The 22,834-nt window shown below is 35.3% G+C and overlaps 1 protein-coding gene across 4 annotated transcripts in view; it reads left to right on the top strand.

Moving 5' to 3' along the window:
• Positions 1 to 20,908, top strand: part of LOC141508552 (butyrophilin-like protein 2) — a 53,609-nt gene extending 32,701 nt beyond the window's left edge. For all 4 annotated transcript variants that reach the window (XM_074217287.1, XM_074217286.1, XM_074217284.1 and 1 more), the window contains 2 exons: positions 15,187 to 15,522; positions 15,970 to 20,908. In XM_074217287.1, coding sequence (XP_074073388.1) covers positions 15,187 to 15,522; positions 15,970 to 16,151 — 518 coding nt within the window. In that variant the 3' untranslated portion in view covers positions 16,152 to 20,908. The remainder of the gene's footprint in view (positions 1 to 15,186; positions 15,523 to 15,969) is intronic.
• The last annotated feature ends 1,926 nt before the right edge of the window (positions 20,909 to 22,834 follow it).

The raw sequence follows: 22,834 nt of genomic DNA, 5'->3' as shown, positions 1-22,834 counted from the left end.
GCTTTTTGTTTTAAAAATATGACTCAGTTCTCTGTATATTTTAGAAATGAGTCCTTTGTCAGAATCATTAGTTGTAAAGATTGTTTGCCAATTTGCTACATTTCTTTTGATCTTAGTTACAGTGGTTTTATCTGTGCAAAAGCTTTTTAATTTAATGTAATCGAAATCATCTAGTTGGTTTATGGTGATGTTCTCCAACTCTTACTTAGTCATAAACTGCTCCCCTTTCCATAGATCTGACAGGTAAACTAGTCCTTGATTTTCTAATTTGATAATAGTATTGCTTTTTATGTCTAAATCCTGTATCCATTTGGATCTTATCTTGGTGAAGGATCTAATGTAAGTTTCTTCCATAATAACTTCCAATTTTCCCAGAAGTTTTTAATCAAAGAGAGAGTTTTTATTCCAATAGCTGGACTCTTTGGGTTTATCAAACAGCAGATTACTATAATAGTTTCCTGCTATTGCACCCACTCTATTCCACTGGTCCACCACTCTATTTCTTAGCCAATACCAAACAGTTTTGATGACTGATGCTTTATAATATAATTTTAGATCAGGTAGGGCCAAGCCGCCTTCTTTTGCACTTTTTTTCATTAAATCCCTGGAAATTCTTGAATTTTTATTTCTCCATATGAATTTACTTACAACTTTTTCTAACTCATCAAAGTAATTTTTTGGAATTTTAATTGGTAGGGCACTAAACAGGTAGTTTAGTTTTGGTAGAATTTATTATTTATATATTTTATATATTATTTATTATATTAGCTCTACCTATCCACGAGCAGTTGATATTTGCCCAGTTATTTAAATCTGATTTAATTTGTGTGAGAAGTGTTTTATAGTTGTTTTTAAAAAGATTCTGAGTCTGTCTTGGCAAATAGACTCCCAAGTATTTTATATTGTCTATATTATTTTATTATATTATATTATTTTATATTGTCTATATTATTTTATTTTATTATATTATTTTATATTGTATATTGAATGGGATTTCTCTTTCTAGCCTTCCTGCTGTATCTTGCTAGACACATATGGAAAAGTTGAGGATTTATGAGGGTTTATTTTATAACCTGCAACTTTGCTAAAATTGCTAATTGTTTCCAGTAGTTTTTTGGATGCTTTCTTGGGATTCTCTAGGTAGACCATCATGTCATCTGCAAAGAGTGAGAGTTTTGTCTCTTCCTTCCCAGTTCTAATTCCTTCAATTTGTTTTTCTTCTCTAATTGCTGATGCTAACATTTCTAATACAATATTGAATATTGAATAATAGTGGTGATAATGGGCACCCTTGTTTCACCCCGATCTTATTGAGAATGCTTCTAGCCTCTCCCCATTGAATATAATGCTTGTTGATGGTTTCAGATAGATACTGCTAATTATTTTGATGAACAGTCCATTTATTCCTACACTCTCTAGTGTTTTTAGTAGGAATGGATGCTGTATTTTGTCAAAAGCTTTTTCAGCATCTATTGATGTGATCATATAATTTCTGATATGTTTGTTGTTGATATAATTGAGTATACTAATAATTTTCCCAATATTGAACCAACCCTGCATTCCTGAAATAAATCCTACTTGATCTTAGGTTTTTGTTTTGTTTTTTTTTTTTTGGTAAGGCAACCGGGGTTAAGTGGCTTGCCCAAGGCCACACAGCTAGGTAATTATTATGTGGCTGAGACCAGATTTGAACCCAGGTACTCCTGACTCCAGGGCTGCTGCTTTATCCACTATGCCACCTAGCTGCCCCCCCACTTGATCTTAATATATCATCCTAGTGATAACTTGTTGTAATCATTTTGCTAAGATTTTATTTAAGACTTTTGCATCTATATTCTTCAGGGAAATAGGTATATAATTTTCTTTCACTGTTTTAACTCTTCCTGGTTTAGGTAACAGCACCATATTGGTTTCCATAGAAAGAGTTAGGCAGAGTTTCATCTTTCCCTATTTTTCCAAAGAGTTTATGTACAATTGGAACCAATTGTTCCTTAAATGTTTGGTCAAATTCACTTGTGAATCCATCAGGCCCTGGAGATTTTTTCTTAGAGAGTTCAATGATGGCTTGTTCAATTTCTTTTCCTGAGATAGGGTTCTTTAGGTATTTGTTCTCTTCTTCATTTAACCTGGGCAACTTATATTTTTGTAAATATTCATCCATTTCACTTAGATTATCAAATTTATTGGCATAGAGTTGGGCAAAATAATTTTGAATTATTACTTTAATTTCCTCCTCATTAGTGGTGAGTTCACCTTTTTCATTTATGATACTAGCAATTTGGTTTTCTTCTATTTCTTTTTTAATCAAATTGATCAGAGGTTTATCAATTTTATTGGTTTTTTCATAATATCAACTTTTGGTTTTATTTACTAATTCAATACTTTTTTGCTTTCGATTTTATTGATTTCTCCTTTAATTTTTAGAATTCCTAATTTGGTATTTGATTGGGAATTTTTGATTTGTTCTTTCTCTAATTTTTTTAGTTCATTTCCTCTTTCTCCAATTTATTCATGTAATCATTTAAAGCTATAATGTATCCCCCGAGAGTCGCTTTGAATGAATCCCATAGGTTTTGGTATGTTGTTTCATTATTATCATTATCTAGGATAAAATGGTTAATTCTTTCTGTAATTTTTATTTTGGTCCACTCATTTTTAAAATGAGGTTATTCAGTTTCCAATTTGTTCTGGGTCTATATCTCCTTGGCCCAATATTGCAAATGACTTTTATTGCATTGTGACCTGAAAAAGATGTATTCACTATCTCTGCCTTTCTGCAGTTGATCATTAGGTTTTTATGTCCTAGTACATGGTCAATTTTTGTATAAGTTCTATGTACTGCAGAGAAAAAGGTAAATTCCTTTCTATCCCCATTCAGTTTCCTCTATAAGTCTACTACATCTAATTTTTCTAACAATCTATTTACCTCCTTAACTTCTTTCTTGTTTATTTTATTTTATTTTATTTTATTTTATTTTATTTTATTTTATTTTGATTTTTGCAAGGCAAACGGGGTTAAGTGGCTTGCCCAAGGCCACACAGCTAGGTAATTATTAAGTATCTGAGACCGGATTTGAACCCAGGTACTCCTGACTCCAGGGCTGGTGCTTTATCCACTATGCCACCTAGCCACCCCCTCTTGTTTATTTTATGATTCGATTTATCTAGATCTGAGAGCAGGAGGTTGAGGTCTCTCACTAGTAGAGTTTTGCTGTCTATGTCTTCCTGTAGTTCTTTCAGCTTCTTCTTTAAGAATTTAGGTGCTGTCCCACTGGGTGCATATATATATATATGCATATATATATATATGCATATATATATATATATTTAGTATTGAAATAACTTAATTGTCTATGGTGCATTTTAGGAGGATAAAGTTTCCTTCCTTATCTCTTTTAACACTATCTATTTTTGCTGCTGCTTTGGCTGAGAAAAGGATTTCTACCCCTGCTTTTTTTACTTCAGCTGAAGCAAAATATATTTTGTTCCAACCTTTTACCTTTAATTTATATGTATCTCTCTGCTTCAAATGAATTTCTTGTTAACAGCATATTGCAGGATTCTGATTTTAATCCACTCTGCTATTTGCTTATGTTTTAAGGGAGAGTTCATCCCATTCACATTCAAAGTTATGATTATTAATTCTTTATTGCCCTCTGTACTATCTTCCCTCTGTTTGTATTTTTCCCCTACCTCCTTTATCAATATTCCCCAGTATTTTGTTTCTGAATACTGCTCCCTTCAGTGTGTTTGCCCTCCTATATCACCCCTCCCCTTTCTTTCCCCTTTCCCTTTTTCGCTTTTCCCTTTCCTTCCTTTTGTTAGTTCCCCTTTTTTCCCCACTCCCCTTCCCTTTCTCCATCCTCCCCCTTTTCCCCTTTTAATACTTGAAAAGTTAGATGTTTTATAAATTAAATGAGTATGTGTACTCTGACTTTAAGCCAAGTCTGATGAGAAGAAGATTCAGGTGTTTCTCATCTGCTACCTTCTTCCCCTCTAAGCTAGGTACTTTGTACCTGTTAGTGTAATGAGATTTACCCCATTCAATCCCCTCCCTCCTCCCATCTCTTTCCTGTCCCCCTTTTTAAGGAGGTACTGTTTTTTAGATTGTTCTATCTGAGTCATAGAAAATTCTGAGTGTCTGTCACTTCTGGTTAAGTATATTCTATCTAATAGAGCTAAAATTCTTGGGCGTTATTAGAGTCTTTCTTCCAAGTGGGGTTAAAGCCAGTTACATGCCATTAGATAGCAGTCTCATGGATAGATCATGAATGTCCATCATTTCTGGCTAGGTATATACTCTCTGTTAGAGTTACAATTCTCAAGATTTATGAGAATTTTTTTCCCCATGCTGGGATATGGCCAGTTTCAACTTACTGGATTGCAGTTTTTTTCCTTTTACTGCCCCCCCTTTTTTTTTACCTTTTCATGTGTCTCTTGAACCTCCTGTTTGATGTCCAAATTTTCTATTTAGCTCTGGTCTTTTCATCAGGAATTTTTGGAATGTTTCCATTTCGTTAAATGTCCATCTTTTTCCCTGGAAGAGAAGGCTCAGCTTTGTGGCATAGTAGATTCTTGGCTGCATTCCAAGCTCCCTTGCTCTTTGAAATATCTCATTCCAGGCCCTTTGATCCCTTAATGTTAATGCAGCCAGGTCCTGTGTGATCCTTACAGTGGCTCCTTGATATTTAAATTGTTTCTTTCTGGCTGCTTGCAGGATTTTCTCTTTTATCTGATAGTTCTGGAATTTGGCCACAACATTCCTTGGTGTTTTCATTTTAGCATCTTTTTCTGGAGGGGATCAATGTATTCTTTCAATAACTACATTGCCCTCTAGTTCCATGATATCAGGGCAGTTTTCCATCACTAGATCCTGTAATATTATGTCCAGGCTTTTTTTTTTTCTCTTCAGTGTTTTCAGGAAGTCCTATAATTCTCAGGTTGCCCTTCCTCGATCTATTCTTGAGGTCAGTGGTTTTGTTGATGAGGCATTTTACATTTTCTTCTATTTTTTTCTATTTTTGATTTTGTTTAACTGGCTCTTGCTGTCTCATGGAGTCATTAGTTTCTGTAGACTCCATTGTTTTTTTTAACATTAACATTTTTGTGACTCCTTTTCCAATTGGTCAGTTCTACTTTTGAGAGCTTTCAATTTGACCAATTGAGATTTTGAGAGAATTATTTTCTTTTTGCATTTTCCCAACTGAGGATCTGTGAGAATTATTCTCATTTTGTATTTGTCCAATTGATGATGTGAGAGATTTATTCTCTTTTTTGTATTTGTCCAATTGTATTTTCCAAGGATTTGTCTCTCCCAAATTTTCCAGTTGATTTTTAAGCTCCTTCCTTATTTCTTCAAGGAAGTCTCTCTGTGCTGAAGACCAGAACATATTCTCATCAGAGCTTCTAGGTCTCTCTGAGTTAGGGTCTTTCCCTTACAAGAATTTTTCTATGGATCCACCTTTCTGTTGACCCTTCTTCATTTTTCTAAGACCTTGAGTTGGGTGGGGCTGCTTCACAGGGGCTTGGGATCACTAAAGGCTTTGCTCACTGAATGCAATTTCTCTGACTGTCCAGTAGGAGGTGCTGGTTGCTTTCTCTGGAGTGTCTGTGATCTTGATTGAGGCCTTCTTCCTTTGCTTGAAGGGAGGAGTTGGAGCTATTGAATTCTTTTGCCTTCAATCAATGGTGCTCTTTACTCTGGCCTGAGGTCATTTCTCTCTCTGTTGTCAGCTGGGTTGATTCTTCTGCTCACACACCTGGGCCTGTGGCAGATGTAGTCTTCAATTGTTTGTTCTGGGAAGAGGCCTCAGCTGTAATGGAGGCATGGACTCTGACTTCCTCAGACCAGAGGAGCCCAGGGATTGTGTCCTCAGCTGTCCTGCACCAGAACTCTCCCCCCCCTCCCCCCCGCCCCAGCCCTGTCAGCAAGCTCCCGAGGGACAGCACCAACACCAGTGCCTCTGCTCCCTAGTTGACTCAAGCCCCTGCTGTCTAGCCCCACAGCAGATCTAGTAGGTCCAGCTCTTGGGCCCTCAGACTCCCAGCTCCAATTCAGCTGCTAATCTGGCTGATCCGGGGCTGATCCTCCCTCTGAGCCCAGACTCACCCGCCCGAATTCATCCAATGCTGCTGGAGGAGACAAATCCTGAGGTAGATGTTCTTTCTCCTGGCTTTTCTTTCTTTGTTTTGTGGGTCAGATTTCTGTTAAGAGGTTTATTTCATATGATAGATAGGGAAAGATCAGGAGACTTTAGTCCTGTGCCTGTCTTCTCCCCACCATCTTGGCCAGAAGTCTTTACTACATTTCTTTTGATCTTAGTTGCAGTAGTTTTGTCTGTGCAAAATCTTTTTAATTTAATATAATCAAAATTATCTAGTTTGTTTTGAATGATGTTCTCTATCTCTTCATTGGTCATAAATTGCTTCCCTTTCCATAGATCTTACAGGTAAACTATTTTTTGATCTCCTAGTTTGCTTATAATATTGTCTTTTATGTCTAAATCCTATATCCAGTTTGATCTTATCTTGGTATAGTCTGTGAGGTGCTGGTTTAATCCAAGTTTCTGCCATACTAGCTTCCAATTTTCCCAACAGTTTTTATTGAAGAGAGTTTTTATCCAAGAACCTGAACTCTTTGGGTTTATCAAGCAGCAGATTGCTATAATAATTTCCTGCTATCTCTTTTGCACCTAGGCTATTCCACTGATCCACCACTTTATTTCTTAGTCAGTGGCATACAGTTTTGATGACTGATGCTTAATAATATCATTTTAGATATGGTAAAGATTAAGTCACCTTTTCTACTTTTTTTCATTAAATCCCTGGAAATTCTTGACTTTTTATTTCTCCATATGAATTTACTTACAATTTTTTCTAATTCATTAAATAATTTTTGGAATTTTGATTGGTAGGATACTAAATAAGTAGTATAATTTAGGTAGAATTGTCACTTTTATTATATTAGTTCAGCCTATCCATGAGTAGTTGATATTTGCCCAGTAATGTAAATCTGATTTTATTCATAAGAGCAGTGTTTTGTCGTTGGTTTCATAGAGTTTCTGAGTCTGCCTTGACAGGTAGACTCCCACATATTTTGTACTGTCTGAAGTTATTTTGAATGGGATTTCTCTTTCTCGATCTTGCAGTTAGCTAGTAATATATAGAAATATTGAGGATTTATGAAGGTTATTTTATATCCTGAGACTTTGCTAAAGTTGCTAATTGTTTCTCATAGTCTTTTAGCTGATTCTTTAGGAATCTCTAAGTATACCAACATATTATCTGCAAAAAGTGAGAGTTTTATCTTTTCCTGCCGAATTTTAATTCCTTCAAATTCTTTTTCTTCTCTTATTGCTTAAGCTAACATTTCTAATATGATATTAAATAATAGTGGTGATCACAGGCATCCTTGTTTCACCCCTGATCTTATTGGGAATGCCTCTCGTTTATCTTCTTTGCATTTAATGCTTATTGATGGTTTCAGATAGATACTGCTTATTATTTTAAGGAACAATCCATTTATTTCTATGCTCTCTGGTGTTTTTAGTAGAAATGGGTGCTCTATTTCGTCAAAGTAATTTCCAGCCTGTTATTGATATAGTTCATTAACGAAAACAGTTTTCCTAACATTGAACCAACCCTGCATTCCTGGGATAAATCCTGCTTGGTCATGGTATATTAACCTAGTGATAACTTGTGGTAATTGCTTTGCTAAGATTTTAAGATTTTTGCATCTATATGCATTAGGATGATAGGTCTATAATTTTCTTTCTCTGTTTTGACTATTCATGGTTTAGGTATCAGCACCATATTGATGTCATATAAAGATTTAGGCAGGGTTCTATCCTCACCTGTTTTGCCAAAGGGCTTATATAGGATTGGGACCAATTTTTCTTTAAATGTTTGATAGAATTCACTTGTGAATCCGTCTGGCCCCAGAGATTTTTTCTTAGGGAGTACAATAATGGCTTGTTGAATTTCTTTTTCTGAGATAGGGTTATTTAAGTATTTAATTTCCTCTTCATTTAACCTGGGCAGCTTATATTTGTGTAAATATTCATCCATTTCACTTAGATTATCAAATTCATTAGCATACATTTGGGCAAAATAATTCTGCTTTGTTACATTAATTTCCTCCTCATTGTTGGTGAGTTTACCTTTTTCATTTATGATACTAATAATTTGATTTTCTACTTGCTTTTTCTTTAATTAAATTAACCAGAGGTTTATCAATGTAGTTGGATTTTTTAAAATAAAATCAACTCTTGGTTTTATTTATTAATTCAATAGTTTTCTTGTTTCAATTTTATTAATTTCTCTTTTAATTTTTAGAATTTCTAATTTGATTTTTAATTGGGGGGTTTTAATTTGTTCTTTCCTCTAATTTTTTTAGTTGCATATTTAGTTTATTGATTCCCTCTTTCTCCAATTTATTCATGTGAGCATTTAAAGATATAATATACCCTCTGACAACCACCTTGGTTGTATCCCATAAGTTTTGGGATATGTTGTCTTGTTATTTTCATTATATAGGATGAAATCATTAATTCTTTCTATAATTTGCTGTTTGATCATCTCATTCTTTAAAATGAGGTTATTTAGTTTCCAATAAGTTTTAGGTCTATCTCTCCCTGGGCCATTATTACATGTAAGTTTTATTGCACTATGATCTAAGAAGAATATATTCACTCTTTCTGCTTTTATGCATTTGATTATTAGGTTTTTATGCTCTTATACATGGTGAATTTTTGTACCATGTACTCCAGAAAAAAAGTATATTCCTTTCTATCCCCATTCAACTTTCTCCAAAGGTCTATCATGTCTAGGTTTTCTAACAATCTCTTTACTTCCTTAACTTCCTTCTTGTTTATTTTATGGTTTGATTTATCTAAATCTGAGAGTGAGAGTTTGAGGTCTCCTACCAGTAGATTTTTGCTATCTAGGTCTTCCTGTAACTCATTCAACTTCTCCTCTAAAAATTTGGATGCTGTACCACTCGGTGCATGCATATTTAATGTTGAAATTGCTTCATTGTCTATGGTACCTTTTAGGAGGATATTGTTTCCTTCCTTATCTCTTTTAATGAGATCTATTTTTGCAATTGCTTTGTCTAAGATGAGGATTGCTACCCCGGCTTTTTTTCCACTTCAGCTGAAGTAAAATATATTTTGCTCCAAACTTTTACCTTTACTCTATATGTTTCTCTCTCTTTCCTCAAATGGGTTTCTTATAAGCAGCATATTGTATGATTCTTGTTTTCAATCCAGTCTGCTATTCATTTACATTTTATGGGAGAGTTCATCCCATTCACATTCAAAGTTATAATTACTAACTCTTTATTGCCCTCCATGCTATCTCCTCTTTGTTTATATTTTTCCCCTTTTTAAACTTTATCCATATTCCCCAGTATTTTGTTTCTGAATATCACCACCTTCAGTGTTTTTTGCCTCTTATGTACAAGCCCTCTCCCCTTTCTTTCCCTTTTCCCTTTGGCCCTTCTTCCTTCTGTTAGTTCCTCCTTTCCTCCCTCTCTCTTTCCCCTTTTAATACTTGAAAGGTAAGATAAGTTTCTCAACTTAACTGAGTGTGCGTATGTTAACTTTAGACCTAGTTTGATGAGAGCAAGATTCAGGCAGTTCTCACTTCCTCCTTTCTTCCCCTCTATTGCAATAGGTCCTTTACTTTATGTAATGTGATTCACCCCATTCAATCACCTACATCCTCCCATCTCTTTACTTTCCCCTCTTTTTTAAGGAAATATTGTTTTTAAAACATTTTGTCAGAGTCACAGATAAGTCATGAGTGTCCATCACTTCTGGCTAAGTATATTCTCTCTAATAAAGTTATAATTCTCAAAAATTATGAGAATCTTTCTCCCATGTGAAGATATAATCAGTTTCATCTTATTGAATACCAGGTTTTTTTCTTTAACTTTTTTTTACCTTTCATGTGTCTCTTGAGTCTCCTATTTGATGTCCAAATTTTCTATTTAGCTCTGGTCTTTTCACCAGGAAAAGTGAGAAGTCTCCTATTTCATTAAATGTCCATCTTTTCCCCTAGAAAAGAAGGCTCAATTTTGCCAGATAGTGGATTCTAGGCTGCATTCCAAGCTCCTTTGCTCTTTTGAATATCTCATTGCAGGCCCTTTGATCCTTAATGTTGATGCAGCCAGGTCCTGTGTAATCCTTACTGGTTCCTTGGTATCTAAATTGTTTCCTTCTGGCTGCTTACAGGATTTTCTCTTATCTGATATTTCTGAAATTTGGCCACAATAGTCCTTCATGTTTTCTTTTGGGGATACCTTTCCAGAGGGAAGTGATGTATTCTTTCAATAAGATAAGGTTCTATATGATATCAGGGTAATTTTCCATCACTAAATCTTGTAATATTAAGTCCAGGCTTTTCTCTTCAATGTGTTCAAGAAAACCAGTGATTCTTAGGTTGTTTCTTGTGGCTCTGTTCTCAAGTTCAGTAGTTTTGCAGATGAGGCATTTTACATTTTCTCCTATTTTTTCAATTTTTTTTTTTTGATTTGTTTTTAACAGATTCTTGTTGTCTCATGATGTCATCAGTTTCCACAGATTCCATTCATTTTTTAGAGAAGAATTTTCTAAATTTGCTTTTTGTAACTCCTTTTTCAATTGATCAATTCTATTTTAGAAGTAGTTTTCCATTTGCCTAAGTGTAGTTTTGAAAGAATTATTTCCTTTTTGCATTTGCTCAATTGAGGATTTGAGAGAATTATTTTCTTTTTGTATTTGTCCAATTGTATTTTCCAAGGATTTGCTTTCTTGTTGCAAGATGTTAATTTTCTCCTATAAGATGCTAATTTTCTTTTGAGTTTCTTTTCCAAATTTTTCCAATTGATTTTTAAACTCTTTCCTTATTTCTTCTAGGAAGACTTTCCTAGAAGGGTGGTGGTGGGTGGTGGCCATTACTGTGTTTATTCTGGCAAAAGGGCTCCACTGAAAGTATGGAGCTCACGGCTCCAAGTCTAGTGGATCAATGTCCAGTGTACTCTCCAACTCTCTGTTCTGGAATTCACCCTCCAGCCCTGATGGGACTCCTCAGACCATTTCTCCCACTGCTAAAGGCTCTGCAGCTAAGACTGATCCTCTGACTTCACCCTTCCACTGCCTGAGAGCCAGCCCTCAGTCCCTTGAGACAGACCTTGTTGGGAGATGTTCTTTTCCTAGCTTCTCTTTCTGGGTTTTGTTGATTGAATTTCTGTTAAGAGGTTTCTTTCCTATTATTTCTGAGGGGAAACCAGGACACCTTAGCCCAGAGCCTGAATTGTCTCCACCATCTTGTCCAGAAGTCCTGAAAAAACTTTTGACAAAATACAGAACCTATTCCTAGAGACCATATGAATAGAAATTTTCCTTAAAATGATAAGCATTAGCTGTCTAAAATGATCAACAAGCATTACATGTTATGGGGATAAGCTAGCAACATTCCCAATAATGTCGGGGTGAAATAAACACCACTATTATTCAGTGTCATATTACAAATGTTAGCTTTAACAATAAGACAAGAAAAGGAAATTCAAAGAATTAAAATGGGCAGTGAAGAAACAAAATTTTCATTCTTTCCAGATGATATAATGTACTTAGAGAATTCTAGAAAATCAACTGAAAGCTACTTGAAACAATTCGGGACTTTAGCAGGATATAAAATAAACACATAAATCATCAGTATTTCCATATATTGCCAACAAACCACAGGAACAAGAGATAGAGAGAGAAATTTCATTAAAAGTAATTGTAGACGATATAAAATACTTGAGAGTTTACCTGACAATACAAATTCAGAAACTATGTAAAAACAATTGTAAAACACTCTTCACATGAATAAAATCATATATAATTGAACAAATGTCAATTGCTGATGGATAGGTGGAGTTAATAAAATAAAAATGACAATTCTGCCTAAATTCAATTACTTTTTCAGTGACTACCAAAACATTACTTTATTGAGTTGGAAAAAACAGAATCAAAATTCTTAGGGAGAACAAAAGATCAGTAATATTAAGGGAGTTAATGGGAAAAAATGCAAAAGAAGGTGACCTTAGCCATTCCAAATCTAAAATTAGAAAGTAGCAGTCATGGAAAATTTTTGGTACTGGCTAAGAAATAAACTAGTGGAACAATGAAATTGATTAAATACAAAAGAAACTAATGCAATAGTAGCCTACTGTTTGATAATCTCAGTCTCCAGTTCCTATATAATAACTCATTCTTCTTTGTTTATTTGTTTTATTTGTGCAAGGCAATGGGGTTAAGTGACCTACCCAAGGTCACACAGTTAGGTAATTCTTAAATTTCTGAAGCCAAATTTGAACTCAGGTACTCCAAACACCAGGGATGGTACTCTATCCAATGTGCCACCTAGCCAGTCTGAATTCATTTTTTAAAAAAACTTCTTGGTAAATTGGAAAATAGTACGGAAAATGAGGAATATTTTTTTCTGTTAGATATTTAGAAAGGGGAGCAGTTTATGACCAAAGAAGAAATAGAAAATAATATAAAATGCAAAATGGATAACAATTTATAACATTAAATTGAAGAGCTTTTGCACAAATAAAATTGATGCATCCAAGATTAAAAGGAATGCAGTAAGGTAGGAAACAATTTTTACATCTACTATTTCTGAGAAAGATCTTATTTCTCAAATATATAGAGAACTGAGTCAAATTTATGAGAATTCAAGTCATTACCCAACTGATAAATAGTCAAAGGATATGAACAGGTAATTCTCAGATAAAAAAAGTTATCTGTAGTCATATGGAAAAATGTTCTAATTTGCTGATTAGAAAAATGCAAATTAAGTCATCTCTGTGGGACCACCTCACACCTATCAGACTAATATGACAAAAAAAGGAAAATGAACAATCTTGGAGGGAATGTGGGGAAACTGGGACACAAATGCATTGTTGGTGATGTTTGATTCAGCCTTTCTGGAGAGCAATTTGCATCTATGCCCAAAGGGCAATAAAACTGTGCAAACCCTTTGATCCAGCAATACCATTATTAGGTTTGTATCCCAAAGAAATCACAAGGGTAAAAGTCCACATGTATAAAAATATTTTTAAAAGTTCTTATATTCATAAAGAACTAGAAATTGAGGGCATAATCTATTAATTGGGGAATGTCTGAATAAATAGTGCTTGATGAATGTGATGGAGTACTATTGTTCTGTAAGAAATCATGAGTAGGGGCAGCTAGGTGGTGCAGTGGATACAGCACCAGCCCTGAATTCAGGAAGACCCGAGTTCAAATTTGTTCTCAGACACTTAATAATTACCTAGCTATGTGATCTTAGGCTAGTCACTTAATCCTCTTGCCTTGCAAAAACAAAACAAAACAAAACAAAAAAGAAATCATGAGGAGTTGAACTTCAGAAAATCCTGGAAAGATTTGCATGAATTTATGCTGAATGAAGTAAGCAGAACAAGAACATTGTACACATTAACAACATTGTATGATGATTAACTATGATGGACTTGTTCATCTCAACAATACAATAATTAAAGACAATTCTAAAGAACTTGTGATGAAAAATGCCATCCACAACCAGAGAAGAAACTATGGAGTCTAAAGACAGACAAAATGGTATTATTATCAATTTTTAAATTTTGTTTTATGTTTTATGATTTTTTTCCTTTTATGGTGTTTTCTCTTTGTGATCAGATTCTTCTTTCACAATATGATTAATATGGAAATATGTTTGACATAGTTATATATGTATAACCTATATTGGATTGCTCTCTGCTAGGGGTAGGAAGAGTGAAGGAAGGACAAGAGAGAAAAATATGAAATTCACAATCTTCCCAAAATTATTGAAAACTACCTTTGCATATAGTTGTAAAAATAAATTCATTAATAATAATTAAAAATAAATTAAATTTACCTTAAATTTTAAAAAAGTAGGTCCAAGAAAGGATCTAATTATCTGAGAGAAATAAATGGAAAAACCATTTATTTTTTATTTTAGTTTTTTTAGGTCTTTGCAAGGCAAATGGGGTTAAGTGGCTTGCCCAAGGCCACACAGCTAGGTAATTATTAAGTGTCTGAGGTCAGATTTGAACTCAGATACTCCTGACTCCAGGGCTGATGCTCTATCCACTGCACCATGTAGCCACCCCCAAAAACCATTTATTAAGTAATTACTACATGCCTAAGATTAGATACAAAAATGTAAAAGTAAGATAGTCCCTGTCCTTGAGGAGATTCCAAAAGAACTACCAAGACAAAAAGGGGACTGATAGCCAGGGAAAGGAGCTGTGGTTTGGGGAGTTTGGAGAGAGAAATTAGAGGGCAGATCATAGGCATACTTTCCCCATAGTCAATGGTCTGTGTTGATTCCAGGACAGTGCTTTGAGCAAGATGTGGAAAAGTAAGAAAGGTCTTTGGGAGTGGGACTGTGGTGTCATGATGAATCCATTGCAAAGGGTGGAAAATGACCAGGATAAGAGGAATCTGAAAGAGAGTTGGGAAGTTCTTGTCAGCAGTTACACAGGAGGTTGATGAGAGAGTCAAGTCCAGAAGTCAAGCTTCCCAACTCATTGTACTTCTAGAAATGTTCTGTTAATGACTAGTTCTGAGAGAGACTGGCATATTAGGCCACCATCTGCCATAAATCATTAGAAGGAATTAATAGAGTAGATTCTTCCCAGTATAAACCAGTGGAGATCCAAAATAGGACACCAGAAATACCTATCCATCTCTCCAGATGACCAGACTCCCTGACTTCACAGTAAGCTGAACTCCTCCTCATAGAGAGCTCACCTGGCTCTCTAGCCCACCTCCCGTCTAACTCAACTGCACAACGAATAGAGAATAAGGGCCAGGCAAATACCAATACAAGAACCTGGGCTCCCTCTGCACTTGTAAGTGACCTATGGACAGTGGTAGAGCAGAGGCTAATGTAAAGTCTCCTTTAAGGTCATTGATGTCAGCCAATACCTTCCTATCCCCATCCCTAAACCCTCCACAGCTTCCCCATGTTTTTTTAACTATACTGAGTAGTCAGGAGAGAAAATGTCTGTTCTATAGGAGGATCACAAGAAGGAAAGTAATTTCATCAGAACGCAGTCCACGGCAGAGCATCCCCTGGGGCCCCATAAACAAATTCTCTTAATCCGTGGTCTACATTGTTCTCTGAATATTTTCTGTTCTGTTCTAGAACAACCGTTCTCAGTGACTGGTCCTGCTCAGTCCATTCAGGCCAATCAGAGGGAAGACATCACACTCTCTTGTGAAATCTCCTCCAAGGTGGATGCTCAGAACATGAGTGTGAAATGGTTCAGAAACCAGACCCTTGTGTACCAGTACCTCAATGGGGAGCTATCCCAGAGTGCTGAGTTCCAGGGGAGGATGGAGCTGCTAAAACATGACCTGGCTCTGGGGAAGCTGACCTTGAGGATCCAGCAGGTCCAGGTCTCTGACTCTGGTCCATACACTTGCCAAGTCCAGTCATATAACTATTATCATGAATCCTACATTGAATTGCAGGTAGTAGGTAGGTCCTGAGTGATTTATGGGTTTTTTTCTTCTGAATCTCAGACCGTTAGAACTAGAAGTCATGGAAAGAGACCTGAATTAGGAGTCAGAAGACCCAGGCTTTAGTCTTGGCTCTGTGACTTACAAACTGAAGGATGAAGGCCTCACTCTACTATTTTCCTCTCTGTAAACTGAGGCAGTTGGACTAGATTCTCTGTAAGATCTCTTCCAATTCTTACATTTATTCTCTCAAGTCCTGGGGAAGCTTGGTTTGGGGGGATGTTTAGAGTCTAGAGGAAGGGGAGGAAGGCTGCAACCTCTGCAGCTAAGTCACTAGGTTTTTCTAGAATTTCCTGATTCCTGATGTTCTCCATGCTCCCACCCCTAACCTGGGCTACTGCAATCAGGGACTGGGGTTTCCCTTTTGTGATTTCAACTGTAATGGGATTTGGAAATCTATTTTCAGAGACTTTCTTCACAACTCAGAAGACACTTACCATAGTGATTGCTGGTGGAGTCTCAGTGTTCTTCATTGGTTTAGTCTTCTCGATTCTACACAGAGAAAGAGGTAAAAGAAGAACCTTTAGGTCTTCTGTTTTTCTGCAGAACATGAGACAAGTCTGTAGAAGGTCTATGAGAAAGGTCTGAGGATTCCCTGAGTTGCTAGACAAGGGCTCATCCCTTGAAGCTGAACATTTGGTCTGAGCTAAGGGACCTGAGTTTACTGGGATGACAGAGAAACTTTTGGGTGGTCCCTGCGCTGGGTGGTTTGTGTCAAAGATGATTATCTACTGGGAGTCAAGAGAATGGATACATGGGGAGAAACCTCTTTACTTCAGCTTAATCCTTCCCACACCCTCATCCAAGAACTGGTTTCTGGGTTATTTTCTAGGACTAGGTGGAGGGATGGGAGTTGCTGGGGCTGCCCTTTGATGGGCAGCCTGAGCCCAGAGCTGTTCCTTTTAATTCTTGAATGTGGACCTGGTCCCAGGAACCCGCTCAGTAAGTCCCTGGAGGTCCCAGTCTCTTCTCTCTTACTCCTTTGGCCCTTGACTGAGTCACCCTGGCCCCATTCCTCATCCCTACTCCAGTCCTACTCACCTCCTAGGTGACTCAAGAAATTAAATAATTTTGACTTTAATCAAAAATTTTACTTAATGATTTCAAACTGTAGATTAGATTTTCCCCTCACCTGAATCTCCCTTATCTATTTTTTAAAACAGTCTGGTCCCAGATCCTCTCCCCAGCCCCTGCCTGTTCTCTATTGCTGTCCCCTGCCTCCAGCTTCTCTGTCCTGAATAAGGCAGCCTCCTCCCCACCACCTTGCCCTTGGGTAACTGAGACCCTGTGACTGAGGGGTCACAGCTTGGGCTTCCTCCAAGAATCATATCCTAAAGGAAACAGGAACCTACTTGGGTGTTAGGGACTGTTGCGTGTAGGAGCACTGTAAACTATCATCACTTGTCCTTGAGCACCAGAGCCTTATCTTACTAAGTGCCATGGGAGTGGGAGTGGATTAGAGACTGGGGAGGTATTTAAGCACTGGTATTTGGGTCAATAAATGGAGACCTTGGAGTACTTGGAAATCTTGGAGAACTTGTCATCTTTGTCTTCCTTGTCTTCTACCCCTCCAACACTCACCTGGGGAAGGCTAAGTCCAGAAGAGACTCAACACTTGGAACCCAGGCAGGGACTCCATGTCCCCCCCTTATTAGTCATGTCTAACCTGATATTCTTTAAGATGGAATTAATATTTCTTGAGCAATATATTTCTTTCATTATTTTTGTCTTGTCTTTATTTGAGCAATATATTTCTGTTCAGAAGTGTGTCTCTTAACCTTTAACTAAGGGTTATAAAATGCAGCCTACTATGTAAGGCCTGTCTTTTCAACAAACTTTAAAATAAGGGACATCTGGGATGAGCAGAGAGAAAAATCCTATTGTTGTTTGTAAACATTTATTCTTCGTCATAAGTGTAATTCTTGTCAGTAAGAATTTTTGGTAAATATTATAAGATTTGAGGTAATTATATTTGTAAAACTCTGTCATCTCTTGAATTCTCATTGGTTGGCCACATAAAATTTTACTGCTTTTTGTCTAAATTGTATAAAAATTTCCCAAAATGTTGGGTCAATGTTGGCATCTGCCCATGGCTTTTGGTAAAATCCTGGAGAATTAAACTTCATTTATAAAACTAACTTTGCTATTTCATTATACCAAAGGGTAATTATTATTGCCCATGACAACTTAGGTGTACATCTGGACATTTACTTGATAGCTTGGTTGAAGAAGAAGTCCCATAAACACTTAGATGTCAAGAAAATACCAACACTTAAGGTCGTGAAAAAAATCTCTTGACTTTATTGTTGAATATCCACACTTTTATAACAAAACTTATCTCAAACATGACAAGTCAGATGAAACCCAGCTGCATAGCTTCTCTGATTAAATTTATGATATTTATCCTTGAAGTCTGTAGACTTCCTTATCAGAAAGTTTCCCACACACCTCTAGCTCCACAGATGTTTAGGCCAGGGTTCATTGGTGAGCCAACCAAAATACATGCTAATCCTTGGTTACTTTAGTTCCAGGGATATCTGTGTCCTCACTCCTATGGCAGCTGACCCTCAATAATTCCCCCTTCTCAGATTTATGCTGAAGCTTTAAAAAGGTGTATTTGAGTACCCAAGTATTGTCTCAGAGAAAAACATATTTGAGACAAATGGGAATAAAACATAATAATAATAATGCAAAAATACCAGGAAGTACACTCATAAAATGAAAAGGATGAGACCTGCTAACATAAACAAACAAACAAACAAACAAATAAATAAATAAATAAACAAGCAATCAAATAAATAAATAAATAAATAAACAAATAAATAAATTAGCAAAATCTGAGTCCATTTCCATTCTAGGTGCCAATATAATATCATTAACAATTTTATGCAATTGATTCATAGCCATAGTTATATACTCATTATACCATATTCCATTCAAATATTTTTTATATTATCCTAAGGAATAAGTGAAGTATTATATTTTAAGGGGGTAACACAAATCACAGAAAATCTATAATCATATTACAATTGTAGTCTCATCTCTATTGTATCTACATGGTCCTCTATGTTCATTACAGAGGTTTGTAATGCATTTATCAAATGATAAAGATCTTTATTAATTCTCTCCTGACCCTTCAATGCTCTAGTAACATTTTCTAACAATTTTGAATATATTTTGCTTCCATTTTTTCTTTATTCATCATGTATATGGATATAGTTGTGGATGTAGCAGCTGCAATAGCTACTATAACACAATATTCCAAACACAATGCAACTCACATATCTATTCTACCTAATTCCTTATTGATACCTTTTCTAAAAACTCATCAGCAGAAGACATGTACCAGCCTTCTACCTTAGTGGATATTATAGCAAATTTTTGTTGTCTTATCATAAAAACAGCATCATCATTCATCACTTCTTTACCTACACATGCTTAAATAATGCAGTTTTAACAGTTAACATCATAACCCTCTTTTTCTCTAGCACCACTGACATTTTTGGAAAATTCTATCATTGTGATACCCCATGAAATAACTCTACCAGGAAAATTCCACACTTGTAGCAAAATAGAATGATCATAAATTCTTCTATATGGGGTGTGACAGGCAACCCAGGGTGGAAAACATTCACATTTAAAATCCCAAACATGTAAATTTAAACAAGGAGGTTCTGTAGGAAATCATTCAGTACTTTCTACAAATGTAACTCCTAATATTTTTAAGGTCCTAAATGCTCCAATGCTCTAAATATTTAGATGAGTTGAATGATTAGTTTTACTTAATTTAATACATGGTTCAACCGTACACTTTTTTTTTTTAGGTTTTTGCAAGGCAATGGGGTTAAGTGGCTTGCCCAAGGCCACACAGCTAGGTAATTATTAAGTGTCTGAGGCCGGTTTTGATGTGAGGTACTCCTGACTCCAGGGCCAGTGCTCTATCCACTGTGATACCTAGCCACCCCTGCCACCTAACTGCCCCCAACAGTACACTTTTTACAAAAACATATAGGTGTCATACCATTCAAGCCAGGAAAAATTATGCCTAACTTCTCTTTTCAGTATCTCTTCTTTGTTATTTCCAGTAGTAACTTTGTTATATCCCAAATAATCTGCATCTTCTGGTATATGAGGCAAGATTTATTCTCCTCAATTGTTTCCCTTTTGTCCCTACATATTCCCCCTTCTTTTGTAATTCTGGAAATCTCTTAAGATTTTTCTTTCCTACTAAAACTTGACCAGAGGGGTTTAAGGGAATGCCTGTAATATGTTTTATATTATAGTATAGACAGAATTGTTTAAATTCCACAGAAGTATATCCAGGGTTATTAACTGTTTTGTGGATTTTGGCATCCCTGCAATAGTAAAACAATGGAATAAATGATCATTCACATCTTGTGTAGCCTCTGAACTTTGTGCTATTGCCATTGTAGATGAACTAAATGTATCTTACAGTAACATGAATAAATTTCACTTTTCCAAAAGGTGCATAATGAGTCACATCCATCTGCCACAATTCCTTAGGAGCCTGACCTCTAGGATTCTTAGAATAATTTGGAGGGTTAGGTAAATGTGGAATGCATTGCTGACAGGATTTTACAATATTCTTAGCTTGCTCTCTGGTGATTTTAATTTCTTTTCTTAGTAGGGATTCTGATGAAAATTTTTGTGAGACAAACTAGCTTACTCTTCTAGTAGGTTTATAAGAAGTGAAAGGATCAGCCCTATGATTACCTTCATGTATAGGCCCAGTCAATCCAGTGTGGGAATTTATATGTTCAATAAAAATATTTCATATAACTTCTTGTAATTCTTTAAAGAGTTGAAATAATTCTTCATCAATGATATGTTTAATAAAGGCTGTTTCTATATGTCTGACCACATGATAAATAATTACTATTTGTAAAAATGTTAAGAGGTTGTGGCTGTTCCTTTAATACCATTAATATAGCATATAATTCATTCTTTTATGTTAATATAAAAGGAGTTTGTAATTTATTTTCTATTATTGCATTTATATTTGGATCTACAGGTCTCGAATAAGATCCATCACATTGTTTAAAATTTTCTGGGAACCCAGAGGGTTATAACTTTGGATATTTTCCCTCATTACCTCTACAAAGCAATCAGTCATTCATTCCAGGCTTTGACATCATTACACTAAAATAGCTTATATTGACAAAACTAGATCACATAACTTTTCAACATCTTGCTCATCAGTAAGTTACCTAACTATGGGTTACATAATTTTCAATTTCCCAATCATTTTTCAAAGTCCGTAACATTTATTCAATATTATTAGAAATAATTTCAGTTAAGATATACTCCCCAATTTCTTAAATACTCTTCTTCTGTGTTTACCATTTTTGCTTCTTTAAAATTCAACATTAAATTCTTAACTTACATGAAACAATGTTTCCATGCTGACATTTCATTCTCTTAAAGTTAACCTTATAACCGAATATTTGTTACACACAAATTTCTTTCTTATCTGTTTTATAAGCTTATTTTCCTTTTCCTATTTTTGGAAGAAAATAAGATTCTCTATGAATTTAGTTTTATATATATATATATATATATATATATATATATCTAATAATTTCAAAAATTCAATGTAAACCTTTTACCATTGTCAGTGTTACAGTATACATATATAATTTCTTCTCAAATAACATATATTAAGTAAGCTACTTTGATCTTACATATAAATATTCCCTTTAATAAACAGTGGGTAGAAGAACACAGCTTTTTACAAACTCTCTGGACCAAAAAGACCTTGAGAGATATAATCTGTTGGCAAGGTATTCTCTGATTTTCTTACAACAAATCTTTACAAAGGTGATGAATAGCATTTCAAATCATTCATTGTTTGTTATTGTAACACAATTTTAAATTTTCAAAAAAAATTGTCTGAATCTGTTCTTATACAAAGTTTACAAATTATATATATTTCAATTTAATGTGTATTCCTTTTATTCCTTAAAACTTGCAATACATAAAAAATTCTTGATTCCTTTTATGATTACAAGATTTTCTTTATAGTTCCCTTAATAATCTTATAAATTCCAAAACTTATATTCAAAATTACCTTAAATTATTTACCTTTTCAAAATATAAAAGTTTTCATTTTCTTCTTATCTGTATCAGTGCTATTCTAACTTCTCAGTGCTCTAATTTATAAAAGCTTTCTCTCCTCACTGACAAAATGATGTTCTGGGAATTGGAGATTTCCCACATTATGAGATATCAAGGTAGTATGCACTAATTATTTATCTTTACTGTTTATCATTCCTTGCTCACCCCCAAATTTTTTAATATATGAACTATAGCATATAAGCTTATTTTGAATCCATATAAATATTATCCCCCCACCTTTTAGAAATTTTAAAGCCTGATTAAGAGCACATAACTCAGAAGTCTGTGCTGGCAATGGTTTTGGCAGACTCCCAGCCTCTATCAAGGCCATTCTGCCCCTATCTATTTTAACATATCATTAGGGTTTTTTTTAAGACTCTGGAGGAACCATAAAAAATTAAAATCAAAAAATTCTTTTTTTTTAGTTTTTGCAAGGCAATGAGGTTAAGTGGTTTGCCCAAGGCCACATAGCTAGGCAGGATTTGAAGTCAGGTACTCCTGACTCCAGGGACAGTGCCAGTGCTCTATCCACTGTTCCACCTAACTGCCCCAAAAGATTCTTTTTTTTTAACATGCTAATTAAGACCAATCAAAAAATTAATTTTAGGGACAATTTCAATTTCTTCTAGGTCCCTTATAAGTATAATTTGCCAAATCAGTAAATAAAACTTTGTTAGTCAATCAATCCAGAAAAGAAACAATAGAAAATAAGAGAAAATAATAGAACCCCTTCTCCTCTAAAAACAGCATGATTTCAGGAAAATCTCCTTTTTAGCACCAAATCATGAGTTTTTGGGAAAAAAGATCTAATTTTATAATGAAAGAATGGAAAGAAGATTGACCAATCAGAACAGTAGGCCTGACCACGCGGAGAATGCTAAGAGTTTCCCCCTGCCTGTAATTTAAAACAAACACATATAAACACAAAAAGGGAGTTAGAGCATTTCAAACCAGAGAGACCCCCGAACTCCAGGGAAACCCCACTTTGCTCTCACACTAGAGGGTCCCCTAAACACTACACAAAGACAAAGACAACAGACAACTGGACAACTAGAGAAATACACACATTCTGGCTGGAAAACTAAAACAAACACCAACAAAGGTGAAAATCTCCAAGAAACCAGAGGAAAAATCCA

The sequence above is a fragment of the Macrotis lagotis genome, chromosome 1 (genome assembly GCF_037893015.1).
Source record: "Macrotis lagotis isolate mMagLag1 chromosome 1, bilby.v1.9.chrom.fasta, whole genome shotgun sequence".
Taxonomy (NCBI): domain Eukaryota; kingdom Metazoa; phylum Chordata; class Mammalia; order Peramelemorphia; family Peramelidae; genus Macrotis; species Macrotis lagotis.
This window is presented reverse-complemented; position numbering and strand designations above follow the sequence as displayed.